Source organism: Topomyia yanbarensis, chromosome 2, assembly GCF_030247195.1.
Source record: "Topomyia yanbarensis strain Yona2022 chromosome 2, ASM3024719v1, whole genome shotgun sequence".
Taxonomy (NCBI): domain Eukaryota; kingdom Metazoa; phylum Arthropoda; class Insecta; order Diptera; family Culicidae; genus Topomyia; species Topomyia yanbarensis.
In genome coordinates this window covers 360433377-360460049 of record NC_080671.1, presented here as the reverse complement: position 1 = coordinate 360460049, position 26673 = coordinate 360433377, and the positions used below count along the sequence as shown (strand labels likewise).

Genomic DNA, 26673 nt, shown 5'->3' with positions numbered 1-26673 from the left:
GGTGGCGGGACCAAGTGGAGCAGAAACTGGCGAGTCTCGGGCACCTGAGAGGTTGGAGACAAGCAGCAACTAACCGAGTGACGTGGCGGAATATTCTGGAACAGATTAAATCACGTTAATATGATATATAATCAGGAAAAATAAATATAATATATTTCTTCGAAATGAAATCGGGGTATTGTTGTGGCTATAAAAAATCGTTCCATAAATAAAATTCCAACTCGAAACCGAGACCCGGTCAGTACCAATGTCAAACTCCTTCATATTTTGGACTGAAACCCCTATTCAGTGAAGACTACCAGAGAGAGGATCGGCTGTGTATGATACAAAGCTGACACTTTCGTATTAGCCGGATATATTCTTTCCTCGCGTGATCTTAACTTAGCTTAACTTAGGATGAACGGGAAATGATGTTGCGGCGGCTACGGTGCTCAACAAATTACATTTCGGAACAGCTCACATATAGCTCTGTGAATAATATTAGAAACCACTATGTTTTACACCCTTTTCGCAAGATGTTTACTCATCATCGTATGAAATGATGGTTTTCCTTCATTTTCATAAACAATTATGAACAAATTGGTCGGTGATTTGGTATTGAAAAGTTATTTTTTACAGAAAATATATGCACTATGTCAGAACAGAATCAAATCAGCAACACTTTGCTTCCAGCGCTATCTGTAATGCAGTTTCAACGTAGAATCGCCAATAGAAACCGACTAAAATCGCAATTCTTTCTATTCAAGATTTGCGGCTCGGTGCATGAAATTAGCGGTAACCAATCACGAATTGGCTTCGGTCGGTCTTGAAGTCCGGTTTTTCGTTGTATATGCTACTTTCTAACCACCACAAGTGAAAATAATTACCTCTTCTGGTTGTAATTAACGACACAAACTGATTCATCCACCAGCCCTGGTACAGCTCACAAATATTTTCTTTCCGATATTGCACAGCCCTTTGATGAGACGTCTTGTACACTCAGGTTTTTTCATGCGATTTTTTTTTTGCACGGATTTTTAAATTTACGCGGATTTCATTTACGCGGATTTTTGAATTTACGCGGTATCCATAAACAAGGTTTCCATTAACGCGGATTCTAAATTCTTCTTTTTTAAACAACTCTTACATCGAACAACCCCAGTCGTTTAAAGAATATTCCCTGGCGTTTATAGGAATTTCTCATGTTTGAACAAAAACATCCCCATTAAAACCTGTACAATTAAGAGATTTATTTGACAGTAATTACATTATGAATTTTCTGTTTCATCTTGTTACTTATCCATTACTGTTTGCTCTTTCTATGTACCTACCTATTGCTGTAACAAATTAATTTATTGGGTTTAATATCTACAGTTAGTCTTTGCTATGTGTATCAGTGAAACAAATTCTTAGTACTAAACCACATAACGGGACATGAGTTTATATTTGGACATACTTTGCAGCGATGCATACTGGCTTTACAAACTTTTTATGATTAAGTTTCGAACCGTAGCGTATAAAACCAGTACTTTATGTTGAGGAACGAGAGGAATTGTACAGCACTTAAATTACCTGTTTTATTCTATCATGCCGAGGTCATCATATTGATTGAAATAAATAATAAAATAAGTGATAATCGATGAGTTGTACTGCCATACAGTGAGTAACCAGTTCCTTTCTTTCAAGAATTATCTTCTGAAGTGAGTTAATTGATTGCGGTTGTGCTATCTTCGGTGTGCTTGATAGAGTATCACACGTATTTTATGGCGCATTTCACCGCTGCTTTGTACTGTGCCCGCTTGGCACATAGTTATTCAATCAACCGCAATGTCTTACATTTCTGCACGTCATCCAATTACTATGTTATAAAATCGTAGCAGATCAGGTCTTCAAAAGTTCCGGGTCTCTAACTAGATTCCGTTGGCCCCGGACGTTCGGTTCCTGCCGGGATGAATTCGATCGATGCTGAGTTGATGCAGTAACGTTTGCGTGTCGGCGGAGGTCCATCCTCGAACACGTGGCCCATGTGGGCGCCACATTTGGAGCACCTAACCTCTGTCCGCATACGTCCTGGTTGTGTGATTAATAATAGGAGATTGCCGCCTTAATGTCAGTGTGTAAAACATATTTATCGTGTGGGGTTTGCATAAAAGTTTTATGGAGGGGTCCAGGATCAGCAGGATATGCATTAGTTGGGAAATAATTGAATTCAATTGGAATGTGATGTAAAAAATGAAACAAATGTATAAATAACATGGAAGTGTGTAAGCAACGAAATAAACAAACAGTATAATGATGAATAATAGGTCAATTATCAAAAGATCACCGATATCGAATAACCCACAATTGTGAACAAAGATTCACGATTTTTATTCACGGCGACATGAACGGTGTAGCAGCAAATCATAGTTCACAGCGATCAATCATTTGAGGGCAACATATTTGATAGACATTCAATTATTGCGTGTGAAGAGAAAGAGAAAAGAAAAAGAAATAATTAATTAGAACCAACACCGTGATTGAACCGCGATGATAAATCAAATTCTATCAGATGCATGTTGGCTAAACTGAAAATTATATTCAAATTTGCAAAAATTGGCACATAAAACAGCAATTCTTCTCGCAAACTAACATCAAACCGAAAACGCAATAAATTCTAAGACATCAATTCATGGGGTGCGCTATGATGTGCGTGAACCAGTGATAAGGCGAGCTTAACTATGTCACAGCAATGGATAATTGAAAGCAGTTATAGAGCATGATAACGTAGAGCGATAAGTGAACGTCCTTCGAATATGGTGATAGGCTGAAATAAAAAAAATTAAATCTAACGTTTGTGATTAGTGTATTATAATCGAGTTTGAGTGAATGATATCTTTTGCAAAATGGTTGGAATAGGCTTATCACAGTGGCTAAATGATGTTTGCATCAATATCGAGAGATAAATTGAGGGTACACAGAAATAATTAAAATTAAATTCGGCTTGAATACACATGAATAAGTGCTAGTTTCTGGACCTAAGGAAACCACTCTATGTACAAATTTAAAATAAACGTTTTTTTGCTTGGTACATTATTTTATAGATATAAGAATTTAAAAAGTCATACCTAAATTTCATAAAAAATGCATTTTTGAAGATAAGTGGAGCGCTCGGTGGAAAAACTTTGAAGCGCTTCTTCGTAAAACTATATTTTTGCTCATTGGAAGTTCATTATGGAACCTTTTCTCCTGAACCAAAAGGTATTTTGAAAAGTAGTTTTAGTTTGAGTATGATGTAAAACGATCAGTAAAACGTACATGTTGATAGTGTTTTGGTTTAGAAGTCTATGAAGAAGGTACAGATTCAACCAGTGTTCATATTCAGCTACAATATGGACCCGATTTGGTCAGACTACGATTTTTAACCCCGATTTTGTCAGCCTATCAAGTTCAACTAAATTTGATATTGATAAAGCATTGAATGGTCTCGATTCATTCAATTGGTGTGATCATGTACTGTCACTTGGATTCCAAAGATTTGAGGTTTTATACGGTTATGCCAAAAGTCGCTACAGATTATTAGGAATTGTTGTCACCCTGTAGATTACAAATTTCGGCTCCGAAAAGTTTGTCAAAGTAGATTTGGAAAGATACTATAAACACTACGGATGTTCTGTGCAATTAAAAGGAGTTACACGTACAACAAGCCATCTTTAAGAATATTAAGGTAGTCTATCAAGTATCAGGAGAATCCTATCCACGGTGTGTCTAAAACCATTATTAACTAAAAAATAACCATAAATTTGGCATACGGCATTCGAAAGATACAGTATTCAAGCATCTTCTCAGTGAATTTCAAAATGATCCATCGAGAGATTCGAGAGAAATGGCGATTTGAAGTTTTATGACACGTTTCATAAGGCTACCAGCAAACACCCACGAGTTTGGTCCTATCATTATAAACAAAAAAAAATTGTCTTCTTATTTGGTACTTGGCATTCGAAAGATACAGTAATCAAGTATATCCGCTGCAAGTTTGAAAATATTTCAATGACGGAATCGAAAGTTATAACAATTTGAATGCGGTATGCGGTCATTGATGGGTTTTCTACCAGATGTCAAGCATGAAGCCATGTTTGTCCATTGACTATGTAAATCGTTTATACGTGTCGCTGTTTTAAAGAAAAACCTTACCATTTAATTATACAAATATAATGCCCAACAGGTGTTATTTATATACTGCGCTGAAAAAATATGAAAATAGGGTTGTCTACCTAACGTTAACTATAACGTGTAAAATAAAAAAAAATCAATAAAAGTTGGAATGATTCCTTAAAAACTTACTTATCTCAGTAGTTTGACTCTAATTGTTTTATCATTACTTAACTGGTAGTCGTTTTATCAACAATTTTCCTTCAGAAGAATATAAAATAGAGTTGTCTACCTCAAATAATAAACGATATAATTGATCTGAACTATATGTATTATCATTATTTAGTCAATTTTTTTTTTTGTATTAAAAATAACGGCCTGTCCATTTTTATTAATTTTCATTTAAAATATTTTTTTACTAATTTCTCTTGTATATTTTTCCTTATAATCATCAATATTAGCATAGTATCAAATTTTGCTTTGAAAAAGGTTGGCATTTCACAAATATCAAAGTGCGCATTACTCTACACTAAATTTACAACTCGGCCAACCAGCCCCGCACAGAACTCGACCAACCTACCCCAATGTATATTTTCGAGAACAATCACGATTTACAAAAAAAAAATATATGGTTGCACTGGTAACCTTTATACCATTTTGTTGGGTTTTGAATACCCTTTCCAGCAGTACAAAGTTATTGGAAATCGGATGTAAATTGATTCGCGTTATACATATTATTTTTTAGAAACAGAAACAGAAACTCACCAGTGCCAAAAAAAGAACAAACGTGCTCCTGTACAAACGACACCACAAAAACACCTGAAAATACGTCGGTACATTGGTTACCCCACCAAAATCACTATAGATGTCGCTACTGCGCATAATAGCCTTTTCATAAAAGGCACTCGGCCAACCTGCCCCTTCTGCCAATCAGCCCCGGTCACCCCTACTCACGTTGAGCGAAGCGAAATGTCGAGTACAACGCACCCTTATTCTTTCTACCATTTAAGCTAATGCGTTGAATAGAGATAGCAGACACTGATCTAACTAATGTGTTCAAATGGGTGGGATGAATAGAGGTGCTAAGATGAATTAGGGCACAGTAACCCTATATTCAAACACGGTAGTGAGCAGCTGCACGAAATACTTCACCGTACTCTTTTGAAGGTATGGAAAGAAGAAGAACTACCTGCTGGCCTCATTTGTCCCTTATTCAAAAATAGACACAGACTGTAGTGCGCCAATTATCGAGGAATAACGCTCCTCAATTCGGAGTACAAAATTATATCACGTATTCTGTTCAACAGATTGAGGCCGTTGGAGGAGTCTTTCGTCGGCGAATACCAAGATGGTTGACGGATCAAATGTTTACCCTGCGACAGATCCTAGATAAATTCCGGAAATACAACTTGCAGACACACCATCCGTTTATTGATTTTAAAGCGGCGTACAATTCAGTGAAAAGAAACGAGTTATGGTAGATAATGGTAGAACATGGTTTTCCGACGAAACTGATTAGGCTGATTCGTGCAACGCTGGATGGATCGAAATCAAGTGTTCGGGTTGCGGATGAGATTTCGACGTCCTTCGTAACCTTAAACGGATTGAAGCAGGGAGATGCACTGTCAAACTTGCTGTTCAACATTGCTCTTGAATGTGCCATCCTGGAATTTGCGGACGATATTGATATCATTGGAATCGACCGCCGAGCCTTGGAAGAGGCATTCGTGCCTTTTAAAAGGGAGACAGCAAGAATTGGTCTCACAACCAACACCAGCAAGACGAAGTACATGATATCTGGAAGAATACGTGGATCCAATAGTGATGTTGGTGGTGAAGTGGTGTTAGGTGATGATAAATTTGGAGTAGTGGAAGAAATTGTGTACCTTGGAACTCTAGTGACGTGCGATAATGATGTTACCCGCGAGGTGAAAAGGCGTCTCCCTAGTAACAATTGAAGTTTTCTGGTAGTTTTATAGCCTCTCATAAAACTTAGATTGCTCTTGTAGCATGCTATAAAATTTCAATTGTTACTTGGGCTTGCAGCTGCAAATAGGCTTTTTACGGACTTCGTAGCCAGCTGAGTTCCCGTAGTTTGCAGACGAAGACAAAATTCGCGTTGTACAAGACATTGATAGTTCCGTTAGCCTTGTACGGCCATGAAACGTGGACGTTAAAGGAAGTTGATCGCAGCGCATTCGGTGTCTTCGAACGTAAGGTGCTGCGAACAATACTCGGCGGTAAAGAATAAAGTGGCATCTGGCGGCGTCGCATAAATCAAGAGTTATACCAAGTATATAAAGGAGTGGATATTGTCAAGCTAATAAAAAACGGCAGGCTGCGGTGGACTGGTAATGAGAACCTGGAAGAGGTTGACGACTCCGTCACAGGCCGCGTATACGATGACTGTGTGCAGTGGAAGAGGGCCTAAAAGCACTCAATGTCCAGGGTGACTGGAAAGATTGGCCCAGGACCGGGTCCAGTGGAGCGCATTGTTACCCATCAAGTGTCAAGTATAAGTAACCCTATATCTCCACATTTATATTATGTGAAGAAATGGGGTAGAACGGATACAAACGTTTCGTGTGGTCATTCTATCTTCAATGGATTCCCCGGATTTTTTACATAATAATTACTGCTTTTCATCAGCCACCTGCAGCCTCTTTCCGAGAAGCACAGCCGGATTTATCTTCACACCTGAGATATTGGAAGAGTTAGGCTAAAACGGGTTCACACGTCTGACTATCTTCAATCGATTCCCTAGAATTGTTTACATAAGAAATACTATTTTGGATTAGCCGCATTCAGCCTCTTTCTGAAATGTAAGACCAGGTCTAACTTTATACTTCAGTTCTGGGAGAAATTAGGGTAAAACGGGTACACACTTTTCGGGTGGTCAGTTTAACTAAATTCTAACGATAACCTGGACTTTTATACATAATAATTATCTTATTTTATCAGCCACATATAGCCTTTTAGTGAAATATAAAGCCAGAATACACTTCAAACTTTAGTTGTTCGAAGAATTGGGGTAAAATGGGTGTATGCGTTTCAAAAGATTAATCTAATCATCTTTAATCGATGATCTAGGCTTTTAAATAAAAAAGTACTAATTTTGGTCAGTCGTATTCAACTGTCTTCCGAGTTATATATTCAGTCTTAAACGAAAGGGGAAATTGGACCAAACACGCACACGGTACGCTATCCGTGTAGTCGTTCTAAATACTAGCAATCAATTTTCAGACCTTTTTACACAAAAAATTTTCCTGCTAAACGTCATCCAGCCTTTTCAAAGCCTTTTCGCCTTTTGGGTTCCTTTTTTCCCACTGTGCAACGGTTCACATATATGAGTGTTCCAATAAAAATGAAAATCCGGTCGACAACGCCGAAAGTAAAGTCGATGGGACTAAAAACCACCCCCCCCCCCCCCCCCCACGGCTCATCTGTCAAATGAGCAAACAGAAAGAAGAAGGAGAAACAAACAGATATTACCACGATTATTTTTTAAATCGGTGAATATTAATCATTTCAATCTGAAAGATTTGTGTATAGTTTCAATAAATATTCAGTTGACCTTTTTTGAACATTTAAAAACGAATTTTTTAAATACAGGAACCATTTTTCTATAAGATGACGTAACTGCCAATACCTTATTTAAAAGTTTTGATACTGTTCAACGAGAGACATCGAAATATGAATTAAACGAGATCAATTATGTAAAAATCACTCCAGAGGATTTGTGAATTCATAAAAACTCTAATCTTGCCTTCGCTCATGTGTTTGTCTTTTCAACTGACAACCCACGATGCAACAACAGATGTGCCAGTTCCCTCCAAATCCTGGATACAGTTTTATGTCAGTGAAGATTTTGTTCCGTTTGTTTTTAGCTTTAGTTGTCTTCCTGTTGAAACGTTGGTACTGATAATTTTCTCGCGTGAAATCCGACACATCTGCGGTTTCGTTAGATACTACTTTGATTGTCTACTGCCATGCTACTTTGCGTTTTCGTTTTTACAAACCGTATTACCCAAGGAACAAGTGCATTGAAAGCTCTCAGACGGTTCGTTGGAAAGGTCATTCCAGTGTGATTGGCAATACAATCTTGTATAAGTGTAGTCTTAGATAAGATAAGTATAGTCTTAGATACATGTATGGATTTGATGGACTGTCAAAAACGAATATGCCAATTGATTTGCTGGAAACGATCCTGCGGGAAGTATACATTAGAATGTGATAAAATGTTCGAGTAATGACTTTTCATCTTACTGCCCATATTTGAACAAATCAGCCCATCCCATGGTAACAGTAGTGACCTCTATTAATTTCTACGATGAATATGTTAAACAGCAAACAGGTCAAATATTAGATACTGGTGAAGATAACTTCAAATCCTAAAGATGTGAAATTCAATATCTACTGTCGTAAATGTTAGACTAACATCACATTTTCACTACTCTAGATTACAAAGCATGCAGAAAGACCTAATCGAAAATAACTTTTGGCTGTAAAATTGTGTAACTTCAAACCAAACAAAGCACAAACACGCAACGGTCGGACCGTTTCCTTACCGGCTAGGCTAGAGTCGGCGTGTAGTGTCACCTTGCCCTTGTCCAGAACATCATTGAAGGCCGGCCAACCGCAACCGGAGTCGTATTTCGTGTCGGAACTGAACAACTCCTGACTACACACCACGCAGATGTAGGTACCTTTATCGTAGCATTTGTTGTACTTTCCCGTGAATGGACGTTCCGTTCCTGCTTCCTGGGTCACGTGATATTGCATGGGAGTGAGTTTTGCTACCAGCTCAGCCTTATTCTCCAAGCTCATTGTGCCGTCACCGTTGTCCGGGTCGGACGGCTTCTTGCTATCTGAAAGTAGTGGAAGAAGGTGAAAGGTAAATTGATGAATGAATAAATGGAGTTATAATTAAGCAATTTCCCCTAACCTTCTCTTCATATTAGTCTCATATTGTTAAATGAAATGATTAATTTCTTGAACACTTTTTATATATTAAAAAACTTTTCCTTGTTTTACTCTTTGATTAAATTTTAAAAGTTAGTTTTTAGATTTTTTTCCAGACACCTTGTCATAGGTTAATGGAATGCGGACAGGCGATGAATTGGATTTATTTTAACAATTCTTATTTTTTCAAATGATGCGTAAATTACTAGTTACTAATCTTGTGGAAATTCTCCCAAATTTTTATTCATATAAGAAAAAAAATGTTTCGTTCACATTGTCCAGTCTTATATTTTAGGTCAATTAATAAGCTAGTACTGTTTTTATGTTTTCAATCATATAATATACTCCGACAACTGAAGCAGTGCACGTTTAGTAAACAATGAACAAAGAGCTTTAGAAGAAGGCGCGATAAAACGCGTGTTGGTGCCAAATTGAACACACGCCGCTCATCAGTTGCATGTGATCGATCGTTTAGCATCTAATTCATAACAACAGCCACGCCGGACCGGAAATGGGAGCGTTGCATTATCAACCTTCCTTTATCCATGCCTGAGTTGAATAAAAGGTGCTCATCATATAACAGTTTAGAATATACCTCAACTCATTCCAGTACACTTTAGATTGATTTCAACCAGAATGTTGCGATCAGAATGCGTACATATGTACATGCGAAATTCAAGCTCAATGTTTGAATAATTTTGAAACACATTTTCCTGTACATAAAACCGACGATTCCTCTCACTATATACTTCAACATACGGTTCACTTTCTGTGAAAGCCCACATTCAAAAATTTTCTTGACTTAGCTTACTGTAATATCGTAATTTCCCACTAAAACGTTCATTTTTGCAACAAAATCCTCTTTTTACACATTAAAGAACGCCGATAAAGTGCGCGTGAAATGGGAATGAGCGCATTATGCCGAAATTAGAATTGTGTTAAATATAGTAGCGCCGACCTACATTTGCTATATACACACAAGTTGCTGGACTCGACACTAAGAAGCACCAACGTTAAACAAAGTCACTTCCAGGTAGTGGCCATTCGATTCCGACACTTGCAAAAGATGAGTTTTTTTCTCTCTCTTCTATACCTTATAAAATCCCTACGTTCACAAATCAAACAAAAACGGCCATACGTCCGAACGAGAACCCTTAAAAGGCATCAAACTGACCTGGCTTAAACGCATTGAATCCCTTCTATAGAAAATGTCTTTCAACTTACACTATGTAATAAGGTTGAGCTAATTTCAGAACGAGTACAATTAACGCGACTCGTTGACTGTACACTTGATCATGAAAAATAATTCGACTAAACAAAAATCAACCACCCTCGAGAAAAAACGCCAATTAATTGAAAAGTGTTCGCCACCAGCTACAGTTGCGTACTGGCACCGAATGTGATATACAACTAAAATATACATGCGCAAAATACCGTACCATGCGCGAGAGCGCACACGTGACGACGCAAAACGAGCGAGCGAAGCTTGGCGATCATCAATGATGATGGTACATCGCGCAGAGTGAATCTAAATACCTACCTGTAGACATATCGTTGTTGCTTTTGAAAATTGAGAGGTTCCCTTCAAGGCCACATTCTGAAATACTCAATGAAACGGACGTTCTTTCGTTAACACAAGGGATGCTCAGCTACAGTGTGCCTCGCAAAACAATACAAATATGGGGTAATTTTTCAATACAACCTAGGTAAGATTAGGTTATTCTTTAATTGCTTTTCTGTTTGCATAATCAGTAAAGGATGTCCCACATCAAATTGCATCACGGAAAAACGCTGTACAAAATTACCTACACGGTAAAAAAAACTTTACCCATTTTATGTATTCAAATTGCCCATTTTCGGAAGTTATTCGAACTGTCAAAAAATGGGTATTTTGTTGTTCCTAACAATGAGTACTTTTTATCCATTTCACAACTACTCGATGAGGTAATGTCAATGGGTATGTTGATCTTAACAATGGGTGAAAAATCCATCCAAATCAAAACAAAGGTTCGGTTATGTTCGGCTATATTCGGGTTACGTTCAACATCTGTGTGCGGCTAGAAAGTACTATACCGATATGAGATGGCACGCACACAAGCGTATCCTTCAGCAATCAGCTGACTGATTTTTGCACCACGTGTTTCATTTGTTTTGAAAAATAAAAAGGTACAAATTTCCCAAACGAATCAAAATTCCGTGAAGAGAATCTATTCATCAGCTTGTGCTAACATGCCTGCATATAGTGATACAATTTCTAAGCAATCAACTATCTATATCCTTAAGGACATGCTGAATAGAGCCACAAGGTGGCAGCTAAAATGGCTGCTGTCGTTTCTGCTTCTTCTTTTTATTTCATCGTCAAAATCCAAACATTGCATTGGCGCGCAAGACAAAATCTTTTGTAACTCGAGTGTCTTATCTCAGATTGCTTAGAAATTATATCACTGTATGCAGGCATGTTAGCACAAGCTGATGAATAGGTTCTCTTCACGAAATTTTGATTCGTTTGGGAAATTTGTGCCTTTTTATTTTTCAAAACAAATGAAACACGTGGTGCAAAAACCAGTCAGCAGATTGCTGAACGATACGCTTGTGTGCGTGCCATATCATATCGGTATAGTACTTTCTAGCCGCACACAGATGCTGAACGTAACCCGAACATAGCCGTGTGATTTTGGCATCACTTCACCTTAAGAATTATTTCAAGCGAGTTAACCTGCAAACTAAGGATCGTAGCGGAACCTGAAAATTATCGGCCTGCATCGGAGTCCGTGGCGGAAACGGAACATTTCGGCAACGCTCCCAACACAACGGCTACGGCTGTTTAGACTACTGAGGATGTTGCAAATATGCACCAGTTCGACATTTTTAGAGCAGCCGAAAGATCCAGCCATCAAAAATACCACGTCAAGGCATCTCTGCATAGCTAGCCGGAACATGTTCGGGTTCGCTATGATCGCTGCCTTGAGAGCGCTGTTTGGAACTCCGTCCGGCCCTGGAGCTTTGTTCATTGCTAGAGAATTAACCACTGCGAGTAGTTCTTCATTCGTCACCGGAGCCACCATTTCGGCCGTGCCCGCACTGTCTCGTAGTGCAGGTGGCCAGGGGCTTGTGGCTCGAGACGGGAAGAGTACTTCGATAATCGTCGCCAACCGGTCCGGAGACCGTTCTGGGGGTGAAGAGCCCCCTTTGGTCTTAGCCATCACGATTCTGTAGGCGTCACACCACGAATTCGCGTTGGCACTCTCACACAGGTTGTCGAAACACGCTCTCTTGCTGCTTTTAATGGCCTTGTTAAGGGCCAATTTCGCAGCTCGAAACACTTCACGGTGGTTCTCTCTTGCATCCTCGGTGCGGGCACTTTGCATCCTACGTCTAGCTCTGAGGCAGGCTGACCGTAGAGCTGCAATCTCGGCACTCCACCAGTACACCGGGCATCTGCCGTTTCTTGGCAGGGTTTTTCTCGGCATAGTGGCGTCGCACGCGCGTGATAGAACGGCTACCAGCGCATCCCCGCTTAGACTGTCGGTGTTGGCCTCCAGTCCCAGGGCCGCGGTGAAAGCTTCACTGTCGAAGTGATTGGACTTCCACACGCGTACCTGACAGGGATCTCCCGCCCTCGGATACTGCACACCATAGTTGATCCTAAAGCGGATTGCTAAATGATCGCTATGGGTGTAGCCTTCATCTACCCTCCATTCCATGCCTGGAATCAGACTCGGGCTGGCAAATGTTACGTCAATCCATGCCTCCACCCCGTTTCTACGGAATGTGCTAGCGGAGCCATTGTTAGCTAGCACAATATCGAGTTGCGCAAGCGCCTCCATTAGCGCTTGGCCCCTGTTATTTGTACAGCGGCTGCCCCACTCTACTGCCCCAGCGTTAAAGTCTCCCGCTATAACTACCGGTTTCCGGCCCACTAGGTCTGACGCGAGCCTGACGATCATCTGGTTGAACTGTTCTATGGGTCACCTTGGTGGAGCGTAGCAGCTACAATAAACACACCATTGATCTTGGCAATCGCAACACCCTCGGCGAAGGAATGTATTACCTCTTGAACCGGGAACCGTCCCGTTGTACAGATTGCCACCATCCCATGCCCGTCCGACACCCAGTTGCCGTTACCGGCAGGGATGTTGTACGGGTCTGATAGGAGGGCGACATCTGTCCTCGACTCCGAAACCGACTGCCACAGCAGCTGTTGGGCTGCTGCACAATGGTTATGATTTAGCTGTGTAACGTTCACGGCTTCTTCTTATTTGCCTCACCGAAGGGACACGAAGGTCCACCCATAGCATGATTACCGGCTTGCTTCCTAGCGGTGCAGATAAGGCATTTATGCGCCTTAGTGCAGCCCCGCTCCTTATGCCCCTCCTCGCCGCAGCGACGACATAGTTTGCTCCTGTCTGTACCCTTACATTCGTACGATTTATGGCCGGACTCAAGGCACCGATAGCACCTATCCACTGAAGGCGGCTGGGGTATGCTGATTGGGCATACTGACCAGCCGATCTTCAGTTTACCTATCACGGTAACCTTTTTGGCATCTGCCTTCAGTAGCCTGAGGTCGGCTACTTAGGTGCCGGAGGGTCCCGCTCTCAAGCGCACAGAGGCTACGACGACATCGTCTGCGGTCGTGAACTCGTCCAGATGCTTACACTGGAGAGTCATTTCCGCCCCCTAACGACCTCACCTGGGCGCCTTCACCCAGGACCTCTTGGGCCAAGGCCTTGTAGACAGCACTGGATTGTGCGCCTCGCTTTAGCACCAAAAGCATTTCGCCTGTATTGGTGCGTCTCACGCTGCGCACGTCTTGCCCGAGGGCCGAGAGGCTTTCGGCCGCCCTCACCGACTTTAGGACGTCGGCATATTTGTCCTTGTCGGGTTTTAACGACAAGGCCTCGCCTCTGTCCTTGGCCTTCTTCGCGGGCCGCGGTGCATCCGGTATCGATGTCGGCTTCTTCTTGGTGACCAGCGTCCAGGGGTTTACGCCCCCCTGTCCCGGTTGCGCCGAGTTGCTGGTACCTTCTCTCTGCCCGGCGGGGTCATTTGGTGTTGATTTTGGCACCCTCGCCTGGTGACTTCCTAGGGCGCTTCGCATTCAACGCCGTCTTGCGCTTGCCCTTACCCTTGCCCTTCAGCCGCCGCTTCGAACGATATGCCTGCTCCATAGAAGGGGAAGGGGAAGGCCCCTGTCTGGGTACCTATGTCGGCCTTCTCTCTTCCCTCCCTCTTGGAGGCCACTGTCTGGGTTCCTCTGTCGGACTTCTCCCGACATTCCACATTCTTAGCGTAAGCCTGCTGTTCCTGTCTTGCGACACGAACAGCCTTCCGGAGCACCAGCAGGCTCTGTTTCAGCTCCTTGCTGATATTTTGCTTCGCGTTAGTGAACTCGATTATTGCATCGAGCTGCTCCACCACTTTACGCATCGCGGTTAGCGGCCCGTCCAGCACATTGGTAGGGCTATTTTCTACCACTACTCTCCCCACTGGGGGGAGACCTCATCAAACCACCTCTAGCAAAGGGGTTCGGCACCTCCATTTATTGGTTTTTGTTATTTTTCACGTCGCTCATTGGTCCCACGAGTCGCGCGAGGAAGACGTGCAAGGTCTGTACTCATTTATGGGTACAAACTCTTTACCCATTTAATGGGTTATTCCACTTTTATTGAAAATGCGTAGTTTTCTACGCATTAATGGGTACTTTATTTTATCAGTGTAGTGGACCGACCCTGTTCAAAATTTTAGACAACTTATTAGTAAGCTTTTGGCATATTTATTTCATTCAACTTCAATAGGGGAAAGTTATCGGTTGTCTGCACACTAACGTATCTATTGACAGTAAGCAAACATGGTCATTAGAGTGGCTCGCGGTTGTATGAGAAAACTTCAAAATGATTTAAACTAGCGGGCACAGCACTTTTTGAGTTTTGGGATTTTATATGGGGGAATCAATTATTTTGCATTTACGTTAATAAAAATCGCTATTTCACTCATTATGAAAAACCAAGTTTATAAAACTATAGCTCAAACCTTGATTAACAACTTTGTCGAAGACCGTAACTAGCTACGAGGTTTCAAAAAATAGTTATAACGATTTTAAAACTTATGATAAAATACAAATGCAGAAATTGATTACTTTTTCCAACACTGCACCATCTTATCTTATGACAAACGCCATTTTGGGGTAAACTGAGTTAGATATACCACATTACTTGTCCAAAAAATCTCTACAATGTGGCGTTTTTAGAATTTTGACGTTCTTCTTGGTTACTGAGATATGGCGAGAAACGTGCTGAAATTTTTTTTAATTTTTTGCTTCAAATGACTCTGTCTGGAGGTTGGCTCAAGTTATCTTGATGTATAAGATGTTTTTACGTGTAAAACCATCTGATGGCATGATCATTTTCAAAATAATAATACACGAATTATGAGAAAAAAGAGTAGATACAGTGTTCTGCATCTACTAGTGATGCATAAAACATTAGGTAGAGAAAAAAAAAAGATTCCCTTTCAATTCTATCGATTGATGAAGATTCATTTTGTTACACGCCATCTTCTGAAGAGAGCTTCGTCGACACTAAGTAAACTATCGCTTTATCCAACTGAGCTATTGCTGTAATATTGTAAGGCGAGGATTTTTGATCATGTTAAGCTACAGATTTCTGGAGCAGTTTAAACAGGTATATGAATAACAAAGACCACCAGAGCAAAATAAACCTCTGGCACAAAAGTGAAATGTAGTATACAAATCCTCAATATAAGATACACGGAAGGTATTGAAAATGGTAACTAAAATGAATATGGTAGTATAATAGTTGAGTTATAATGGTATGAGGTTGGAGTCAATTTTGGGCAATTTTTGCGTTACGTAATTTATAAGTGCTCCCTAATATGTTACATGTGTTTAATTTAGGTCAAGGATGCTATATATTTTAATAACAGGAGAAAAATATCAAAACCACAAATCTAGTGCTAATAATTCCAGTTCAAAAAATGTGGTTTCGAGAGAAACGCGGTTAAAGTTTTCAATACGCTCAGGGTATACATAAGAGGCGTTGCAGCAGAATTGAAAATTTAAACATTTAGCAAAGATTGTCGCCTTTAGGATCTTGAAATTGATATACCGTTTGGTATATCAATTTCAAGATCCTAAAGCATATTTTGAACCAATAAAAAAAACCATTTTTTTTAAATTCTACGGTGGTGTTAGGGCAGCTTTAAAGGAGGAAACGGTTGGTTTCATGAAATATGTGAACTGTGCAACGCCACAACCTGAAATTTGTGACTTCATAGCTCGCTATGCAGTTTCCGATCGCGCACTAAAGAAAATCAAGTAACTTGCAATTGGTTAACCATCCGACACCATGTTTAGAAATTATAACAGAATCGTCCTGGTGATTGCTTGTTAACAGTCAGTGTGCGTCTTCCGCCAGAGTAAGGCTTCCAATTGAGTCGCTAATTTTTACATCACTTGATGGCTATAGCAAGAATCATTTTAAGAAAAGAGATGCTATCCCCAAACCGGTATTAAAATGTATTCTATTGGCATCTCCGTTTTTGACTCTGTACTACTACAATTATGCGTAGAGCGGCAGTACACCGGTGCAGTCGGTGCAACGCTTATTCTTTATTTGATGCACTCTTTTTACCTATCTGCACTGGTGCAGCTACAAGGTGAAAAACAAATCGACAGCAGCACCACTCACCAGATAACGCCTCTACTGAATGTTATGATTATGCAATGTGGTAGAAGCATATTTCCAGTGAGTATAATGAAATTTTTTTTTATTGCCCACCTGCTTTCATGTATGAAGTTGTATGTAATCCAGACCGGCTTGCGATAATTCCCATTGTAAGAACTGTAGTTGCTGGCGAGAGCGAACGAAGTAATGGTTGAAATTTTCGATTCAGATATATACAATTTCTTCTCGACATTAAAACCGAATACCGCAATAATTTGACATTCGATCGCAGATACTTTAATGGAAACATTAGTGACTTGAATTAATATTTATAGTTCTGAGTTGTTTGCACAAATAAAATTATAACGTTGAAAAGACTCAATACGTTCAATATGTATCTATAGTACATCTGTAGCAAAACTAATACGTCTATTTTATTATTGTTACTTAAAATGTCAGATCGCTTTTGTGTTCAAATGCAGATATAATCTAAAGATGAAATTCACTTACCAAAATGCTACTGATATCTGTATTCTGGAAATGAAACCAATAACGTGTTAATTTATATTATGTACCGAGTGCGGTGAATTTAATTACACGAAAGCTTTCGCTCAAAGTGGTGACGTCGAACAAAAATCTTGAGAAAATCAGTGAATAAATTTTAACTATCCAACAGACTGAACTGGCTAGTGACAAATTAACGAAACGATTGTGTGGTAGGAAACAAAACAAACTTGACAATGACAAGCGCCTCACCGACAGAGAGTCAATGCTGCAAATTTAATAGGTTTGGCATAAGAACTAATGGCGTTTTCGTTTTTTCTTGGTGCTACACCGGTGTAGTGCAAAGAAAGAGATAGACTGATTACACCCAAGTTTGAATGAGTGTAGCACCGACTACACCGGTGTAGTGCACTGTCAAAAACGAAATTACCATAAGAAGAATCATTCTCTCTCAAACCGTTGAAGCGACAACATCGGAAAATAAAGCGGGCTTGTGGATTTAGGCGCGAACGCGTGGAAAATTTTCCATAGATTATTTTGATGATAAGAAGAGGTGTAAATCAAAGAGAATAGGGAAAGAGACGAATAGTGTGAAGCCAAAAATACCTTATTGAGCAGACCAATCGTGCAATGTAAATAAACATTACTCATGCCTGAGTTGGAGGAGATAAGTATTGTACTTCTATCAAAAAAGAAATTTGAATTTCCATCAGAATTTAGTTCAATCGTGATTGTAAGGTGCATTCTAGAGTATATGTATGAGTAAAAATAAGCTTTAGAATTATTTCATCTCTTTGTTTCGAAATGCACATCGTTTGATAAGCAAATCCATCGATCGACATACGGTTTGTTTTCAAAATATAATAGGAGTCATTTAAAGTGCTGCCTATAGAAGCGGTTGCCAAAATTCTAGTGTTGAAATCATCATAAAGGGCGTGTTGCCGTTTTGACTGATTTTCACTCTTCGTCTCTTTCCCTATTCTCTTTGGTGTAAATATACTGTGTGGAAGTAAGTTTATTCACTCCATTTGATTGATTATTCCTAGATTTAGAGCTATTGAAAATAAGATTATAGTGCGAGACGCTGTGTAAAAAGCATGTGTATGATTGTCGACGACGACGAAGATGGCGATAACTCTTTCTTCGGAGGAGCATACGCCACGAAAGAGAAAAGGAAATTGATCCAGAATCTGACAGAACAAGAACGCGACAGTGAGACGGACGAAAAGAAGACAAAACGAAACAAAACCAATCCAAACACGATGAAAAATAAATCGGAATACGACAAAAACCGGGATTTACCAAAAAATCAACAAATCAACAAAATTCAGACAATACAAATAAGAATACTGAAAAACCAAACAAACAAAAACCTGACGGAACGGACGGAAAATACAATGATGGTAGGGTAAGAAATACTATCGACACTACCTTTATACTAGAATACAGGAGGACAGAAATACCAACAGAACAGCAGTATAACAGAGAATTTCAACAAAAAGAAAAATACCCGCACCCAATGGAGGTAGCGAAAATGCTACAAAACATTGGTTTAAAAAAATATGTAGAGCTGAAAACAGTCGGCAGAGGCCGCTTTCAGATAACATCCGAGAAAGCGAGAGACGCAGAACAACTTATAAACTCGAAACTGCTCGAGGACAAATTTGGATTTACTTGGTTCGTCCCAACTAGATTTAAAGAAAGCATTGGTGTTGTACGTAACGTCCCGCCTTCACTTTCAGTAGATGAAATTCTAGAAAACATAGTAGCTGACAACATTAAAATAACAAAAATTGAAAGAATCAATAGTAAATAGCTGAAAACTCATTCAAACCAACCTACTCAATAAAAATATTTGTAAAAGGCCAAAAATTACCAGATTCAGTCAAAATTTACGGAATCAACTCATTTAGTGAATCATACATCTTCCCACTTAAAATATGTAACAATTGCTGGCGTTACGGACATAGAAACATCTATTGCAAATCGAAGCAACCTCGTTGTTGCAATTGCGGACTTGATTACAACGAAAAGGAATGCACAGCAACCGTCACTGTCTGTGTGAATTGCCAGGGTACACACAAAGCCTCTGACGAAAGCTGCCCGGAAAGACATAGACAAGACGAGATTAGGAACGACATGGCGGTCAACAAAACTTCTTACTTCGAAGCTTCACGAAAATACACAAAACCAACGAACAGATCCGTTCAACAAAGAATACAATCACTAAGAGAATACCCGGCACTTCCAAACGCGCAAATACAAGATAGTTAGCCAATTCAAAATAAACAAGAGAGACGAAAATTCGAACCACAACCAAAAACATTCCCACAACCGGAGAAAATAACAGAAATACCGCATACATTTGAGCCAAATCCCTACAAAACAACTGAAATTGAATTAATAGCCAAGCAAATCAAAGATGAAATAATGAAACAGTTCAATATGACAAATATAATTGATAAAATAAAAGCTATACAGAACACAATCATGCAAAATACAAACAAAACTGATACAATTGAACAGGACTTACTATTAATAAACATAAGCAACCAACTAAATTCAATAATTCAACCCGAATAAAATTAATAAAATGAAAAGAACCAATAACACTCCCTGTGTAAACACATAGATATTACTTTCACGCACAATGTATCAAAACACAAACAGAAACATTACAATAATACAAAATAATGTCACAAGTATTAGACCATTAGACACCAGAGAGTTATTAAAAGAATATTTGAACAGGGAAAAAATAGACATAGCAATACTAAGTGAAATATGATTGAAACCTAAAGAAACCTTTAGATTTCCAGGTTATAACTTCATTACAGAAGTTCGCACTTCCGGATATGGAGGAGTAGGTTTTTTAATTAAAAAAGATATAATAGTGAAAGAAGTCAAACTACCTAAGTTACACCCGATAGAGGCAATATCCATAGAAACAATTAACACTATACCCAAACTCCCAATAACATCACTTTACATACCACCAGCACCAATCAATAACAACAACATTAAAACTCCTTTACAAGCTTTATTAATTACTCTAGAACAATATAATGGACACTCAATACTAGCCGGAGACTTTAACGCCCATAACCAGCTCTGGAACCATAGCCATCAGAATTGTCCAACAGGAGAACTAATCGAAAAATTAATAGAGAACACAAACTTTATACTACTGAATGACAGCACTAGCACCCTGATAAAAGCACCGAATACAATACCTCCAGCAATAGATTTAACATTTGTAACATTCAATCTAGCTAGCAAAGTTAATTGGACTGTAATCAACGAAGATTTTAACAGTAACCACAGAGTCATCAAAATCGAAATAGAAAATAAAGCTCCACAACAAATCCCAACTAAACACTTGAACAAAAACCAAGCAATACAAAGAATCAACCAACTACAACCCCACATGATCCACACACCAGCAGACATTTCACCGATAATTAAAGAGCAAATAGAACCATCTAAATACTACCTAAAAATAAAAAATAAAACCATAACTCCAAAGAAGTGGTGGACAGCAGAAATAGAACAATTATTAAAAATAAAAAATAATAAACTTAAGGAATTCCATAAAAATAACACAATTGAAAATCTCGTAAACTTCAAACAAGTAAGGGCCATACTTAAAAGGAAAATACGCACAGAAAAACGAAAATGCTGGAATGAACTAATAAATGCAATAGATCCGAATATGAACCAAAAAGAGTTATGGAACACGGTTAGAATGATAAACGGAGGCAGACCTGCAAAAAACAACCAATTCTTATTAAACAGTCCACAGTTGGCAAACATATTCATGCACCAAAATTTTCCTACCATCACAAAAGAAATAGAATACAACCCAAAACCAGTTTCTAGTCACATCAAAATAAACTTCACAGAAATCCTGAACATAATAAAATAAAAAAAAAAAGATCATTCAACACCCGGTGCAGACGAATTTTCATTCTATATATTCAAAAACATGAATTTAAAATTACAAATCAGAATAATAGAACTGTTGAACGAAGTACTGAACACATGTCGAATACCAGAAGAATGGAGAGCAATAAAACTCATTTCATTATTAAAACCTGGCAAAGATCAAAAAATAGCAACCTCCTATAGACCACTATCAATGATAAGTATCCTCATTAAAATAATTAACAATGCAGTAAAAATCAAACTTTCAGACTATCTAACACAAAACAATATTATTCCCATTAATTCATTTGGTTTCAAACAACGTACGTCAGCTATCACTTGTGTAAATACAATAATCCCCAGAATACACCAAGCGAAAAGAGAAGGAAAAATAATCATAGCCACATTTATCGATCTCAGCAAAGCTTTTGGCAACGTAAAAGTAGACATTCTACTGAATGTATTGATTGAAGAGAAAATCCCATATGAAATAACAAACTGGATATATGAATATTTAAAAACGAGGAAAATGATTTTAACTCTCCACGACGGTACGGAAATAGTAAACACAACAAACAAGGGACTCCCCCAAGGCTGTCCACTCTCACCATTGCTGTTCAACATATATACGAAAATAATTCATTCAACAGTTAAAGAAGATGAGGAACCAATACAGTTTGCAGACGATTTCACAGCACTTTCAACAGGTATTAATGTAGCTTCAGCAGCCAACAAAATGTGCAGATTTCTAGATAGATTATCTACAAGCTTTAAAAGTATAGGTATGGAAATAAACCCGGGTAAATCAGCGTCCATAATATTTACAAACAAATTTAATCCAAATGTTAGTATTAAAATACAAAATAGCCCAATCCCCATTGTAACCAGTCATAGAATATTAGGTATACAAATAGATCACAAACTATCATACAAAAACCATATTACAAGTACAATAATAAAGGCTAAGAAAAAGATTAACATTTTGAAAATGATAAGTAAAAAAAGAAATGGAGCACACCCTGACCAAATGCTAAGATTATCCAAAGCAATAGTGAGGCCACATTTAGATTATGGTTTATCAATAATAGCAGCAGCACCAAAAACAGTTTTTTCAAAATTAGAATCAGTGCATCATCTATCATTACGTACATCACTCAGATTGCTTCAGTCCACACCAAATCATGTATTACTATACGAAGCAGGAGAACTACCTCTCAAGCTCAGAGAGCAGAAATTTCAAAAATGATTTACTTTAACAATAGTCCTATAGTTGAAACACTATAATATCATGAGTATGGATCACATCCCAAAACACACATCATATCTAGAGAAAGCAGCAGCACTCAATAACTACCATTTCTATCAAATGGAAAAACGAAAAATGCTAGAAACAAATAAAGACGAAATACAAAGAAAACTAACAATAAACAGTGAAATACGCGGACTACAAAAAAACAACCTGCCGATAAAATTACAAAAACAAATAGTGGAAGAACTGATACAAGAAAAATATCAACACTATTATCATATATACACAGACGGATCAATAATTGATAACAAAGTAGGATACGGATACTATGACCAAATACAAATTACATATTTGTATTTGCTATGACCTTCAGGAAAGAATTTCATATAGTGGCAGATTAAAATCAGGATTCACGATAATGAACGCTGAAATTACTGCCATATTACGGGCGACAGAATATGTAAAACAAAAGCGAATAAAAAAGGTGGCAATATTCACAGATTCACAAAGTGCTTGCAAATTACTACAAAAACAGAATAAAACCGAAAACTATCTAATCACAGAATTTTTTAACAACATAATGCAATCAGAAATAAACATAATTTATATCCAATGGATCCCAGGACACATAGGACAAACAGAAAACGATAGAGCAGATCACGCAGCTAAATTGGGTACCAAACGAAATATAATAGATGACATAAACTTCTGTTTGGGAGATTCACAATTGAAAGTTAGAAACGAACTGATGCAAATATGGCAAGAACATTACACTAAGACTTCGGAAAAAAGGGAGATTTCACTACGAACACGCAAAACAAGTATCACTGCATCCCTGGTTCAAAAACAAACTACTAACAAAGGCTAACTTACAAACAATAGACATAATAAGACTGACTAGAATTAGAACAGGACATACAGCTATAAAGGAACGACTAGCTAAATGGAACTTGATTGCAAATGACCGATGCGAACAATGCGCAAGAAGATATCACTCACCTTTTGTACGACTGTCAAAAGTTCAATTCCATTAGAATCTCTTTCCCATATTTAAGTAATAAAAAACCGCTCACAGAAATCCTCGCAGAAACAAAACCAGAAACATATGAATCAATAGCTCAGTATCTACGAAATTGTAAATACTCTAGGAGAATTGTATTGAGTATTGGAAGCTAAAAATTGAGCAGCTTGTAGTACTACGAGGGAAGCACCTATCTTTATGAGAAAGGTTTTTCGTGTTTCTTGATTCCTCCGTTTACAAGCAACAATAGTTTTAAAACCTAGCAAGCACTAGAAAAAAGTTGTGCATGAAAGGATTAAATAATTTACTTAAATACGATTCATAGAATTAAGTAGACAACTATTCCGAGGCGAACGGTATCTGGTAGTGTAACGGAGATTATTTCTAAAATATTTTTAGATCATCATTTCAATTGCGATTATTCCATTTATTCACGTTAACGTTTTTACAGTAAAGTTTTTAAAATACTAGTGAAGTCTATGATTCGGTTCAGCTTGTTATAAAATAAAACAAAAAAAACAAAAAAGGGCGATACATGCCTCATAAAAATGCAATACCACGCTTGCCTCCAACGTAACACACAACGTCACTTTTTCGGATCAACGTGCAGCAAGATCCACGGATGCTTGGCAACCTGCTCGAGCGGCATACGCTGTTCAGGGTTCCTGACCAGCAAACGAGATATTAAGTGCGATGCAGAGCGGGACACTTCTGGTGGCATTTCGTAGCGCACCTTCATAATTTTGGTGTAAGTCGCATCGTACTCAAGGGCGTGAAATGGAGCACGACCGACCAATAATTCGTACGCTAGCACTCCAAGACTCCACAGGTCAACATTCTTGGTGTGTGGCTGTCCCTGCACCATTTCCGGTGAAAGATAATCCAACGTTCCGCATAAGGTGGTCCGCGTAGAGGTCGGTTCGTGTACGGACCACCCAAAATCGGCCATTTTCAATTCTCCTTCATGACCTAGCAGTAAATTTTCCGGTTTAATATCCCGATGTATAACATTGCGTTCGTGGAGATAAATCAATGCCGAGACGAGCATGTTGACGTAGATTGCACACTGCTTTTCAGGAAATTTGTTTCCGGGAATAGTCTGTAATTTACTGAAAAGCGTTCCACCTGGAGCGTATTCCAGGATAAGATAAATTCGAGTTTCGTCATGAAAATATCCGTACATCCGCAGGATGTTTCGGTGACGTAGATGGGATTGAATTTCAATTTCTCGTCGCACCTTAAAAGAATAGTATTAATTTGATTTAAATCTAATCGTTTACCATTTTTACCTGGTGTTCGATGCCTTGTGCATGAACTTGCTTTTTGAAAAGCACCTTGAGGGCAATCACAAATCTGGTTTCTTTTTCACGAGCCTGATACACGTTTCCAAATTTTCCTTTGCCCAGTGGACGGCCTATATCGAAATTAGCTAGAGTCCAAATTTTTTTACCGGAGCTGGATGCGGTGGACTGATGCTGCTGTCCTCCGGATGAAGAATTCTGTGTTGTGCTAGTAACGACTTTTTGAGTTTCCGGTTTTGGCTTATTTACAACTGTTGGAACTTTAAATTGCGACCCCTCTTTAGTTGGCGGCGTAGGATGCACTTGATCGTCGAGTGATTCCTGATTGAAAATTTTAGCTCTGTTAAGAAGGGATTTTACGGGGAGCGTTCTTTGACCAGCTTTAGCGGGACTTGTTGGCGGTGGAGGTATTTTAAACTGGTTCAATGTTTTGGTTTCTGATCCAGCATTAACCTGCGACATCGTTTTAGCAGCTTGCCCATCTATATTCCCGCTGGTGACTCCATTGCCCATTCGCGATGCACCAGCACTGCCAATAGGTTTAGCCCATGGTTGAAGCACGATTTTTCGGTTTTCCTTGTTGAATTGCGACATTGTTTAAGGTTGGACTGGTATTGACATGCACGGTTTCGGAAAGTTCACTAAAAAGAATGTACTGAATGTATGAAATAAAAAACAAAACTGTAGTTTTTGTGCTGTATGAAACTAACAAAAACCGAAATAATGTCTACCTAATTTAAAAATGCTGCGAGACTGCAACGAACATTCTTCCACTTTCCGCTTTGAACGAAATTTTGACAGCTGGATCTTGGGTGAATTCGATGAGTTCGATGAATTTAGCTAGCATGGGAATAGAAAGGTGGCAACATTTGACTTTTTTTAATTGGGTCATTAAATCTAAGAGAGGAGAAGACAATTGCAATTTGATCCAGTCCTAACCTTAATATTGAACCAGCTTCTGATTGGTCGTTTTGCCGGGCCTAGTCGGGAAAATCAAGCAGAGCAAGAAGCCTGTTGTCGTCTCTTCTCTTAGCATTAAATGAGAAAAACAAATCTTTTTTATTAATATTATTAATGTTTTTTCCAACTCAGGAAACGAAAATAAAATTGAAATTTAAAATAAAGAAATATGTTGACAGTCTTGATTTGACACTATCAGAAGCATTTGACATATCGAATTTCATGACAAATGATGCCCTGTCAGAAAAAATGAATACATGTGTTCCCGGTTTTCCCGCATGATTATTTTTGTTTGACATAAACGCCATCCAATGCATATAGTTTTTTTTTTTTTCATTTTGGGTGTTGTCTTGATATGCCAGTTGTAAACAACCGTTTTTACGTATTACAACGATTTTTTTTTGAAATAATGTTATATTATGTATATTGGACCTAAAATTTATCGAATTCAATGGAAAACTATATATAGTTTAATGACCCAATTGACGTCTCACTCTTAATTTTTTCTGCCGAATCGTTTTTTTTTCGCATCTTTTGCCGAAATCTCAACAGCTGAGATCACCTTTAGGATGTTTGCAACGCAATAAATATGAGCTGTTCTATTTTACATAATCGACTAAAACAAATCGATCGCAATGCTGAGCTGCAAATTTTTCAAGTACTTTTTTGGACTGTTCTGTTTTAAATTTTCCGTAATTTAAAACACGAACAGAACACTGTTTCACATAAGCAATAACAAAATCGAATAAACAAACTTTAGAACAGATGGGAAATTTGGCCTTTTCCGCCGGCGTGTCCACGGCCACCTCGTCCGACGGATGCTCATCACCGGCTTTGGTTCCTAGCCCTCGGTTATGTATTCAAGCCGCATTACACCTTCGACAGATGTTTTTCTTGCAGAAGACCGGATGGAGAAGAATGGTAAGTAAGCCGGGCGGTTAGAATCCAGTTTTTAGT

The 26673-nt window shown here is 38.7% G+C and overlaps 2 protein-coding genes across 9 annotated transcripts; both read right to left on the bottom strand.

Moving 5' to 3' along the window:
• Nucleotides 1-1204: 1204 nt before the first annotated feature.
• LOC131684376 (methionine-R-sulfoxide reductase B1-like) lies at nucleotides 1205-17471 on the bottom strand. Of its 7 annotated transcripts, none has more exons than XM_058967215.1 (4): nucleotides 17355-17471; nucleotides 17268-17291; nucleotides 8679-8978; nucleotides 1205-2082 (listed from the first exon to the last, which is right to left on the bottom strand). In XM_058967215.1, exons 3-4 carry the CDS (start codon nucleotides 8935-8937, stop codon nucleotides 1886-1888), a joined length of 456 nt encoding a protein of 151 aa, XP_058823198.1. In that variant the 5' UTR covers nucleotides 8938-8978; nucleotides 17268-17291; nucleotides 17355-17471; the 3' UTR covers nucleotides 1205-1885. The 7 variants fall into 7 exon arrangements, with proteins under 7 accessions (XP_058823198.1, XP_058823195.1, XP_058823196.1 ...); XM_058967212.1 differs by adding an exon at nucleotides 16872-16943 and having other exon boundaries at nucleotides 17268-17469; XM_058967213.1 differs by having other exon boundaries at nucleotides 17268-17468.
• Nucleotides 17472-23875: 6404 nt separating this feature from the next.
• LOC131684374 (aurora kinase C-like) lies at nucleotides 23876-25584 on the bottom strand. Of its 2 annotated transcripts, none has more exons than XM_058967207.1 (3): nucleotides 25488-25584; nucleotides 24745-25411; nucleotides 23876-24692 (listed from the first exon to the last, which is right to left on the bottom strand). In XM_058967207.1, exons 2-3 carry the CDS (start codon nucleotides 25348-25350, stop codon nucleotides 24042-24044), a joined length of 1257 nt encoding a protein of 418 aa, XP_058823190.1. In that variant the 5' UTR covers nucleotides 25351-25411; nucleotides 25488-25584; the 3' UTR covers nucleotides 23876-24041. The 2 variants fall into 2 exon arrangements, with proteins under 2 accessions (XP_058823190.1, XP_058823191.1); XM_058967208.1 differs by having other exon boundaries at nucleotides 24745-25397; nucleotides 25488-25540.
• Between the last annotated feature and the right edge of the window lie 1089 nt (nucleotides 25585-26673).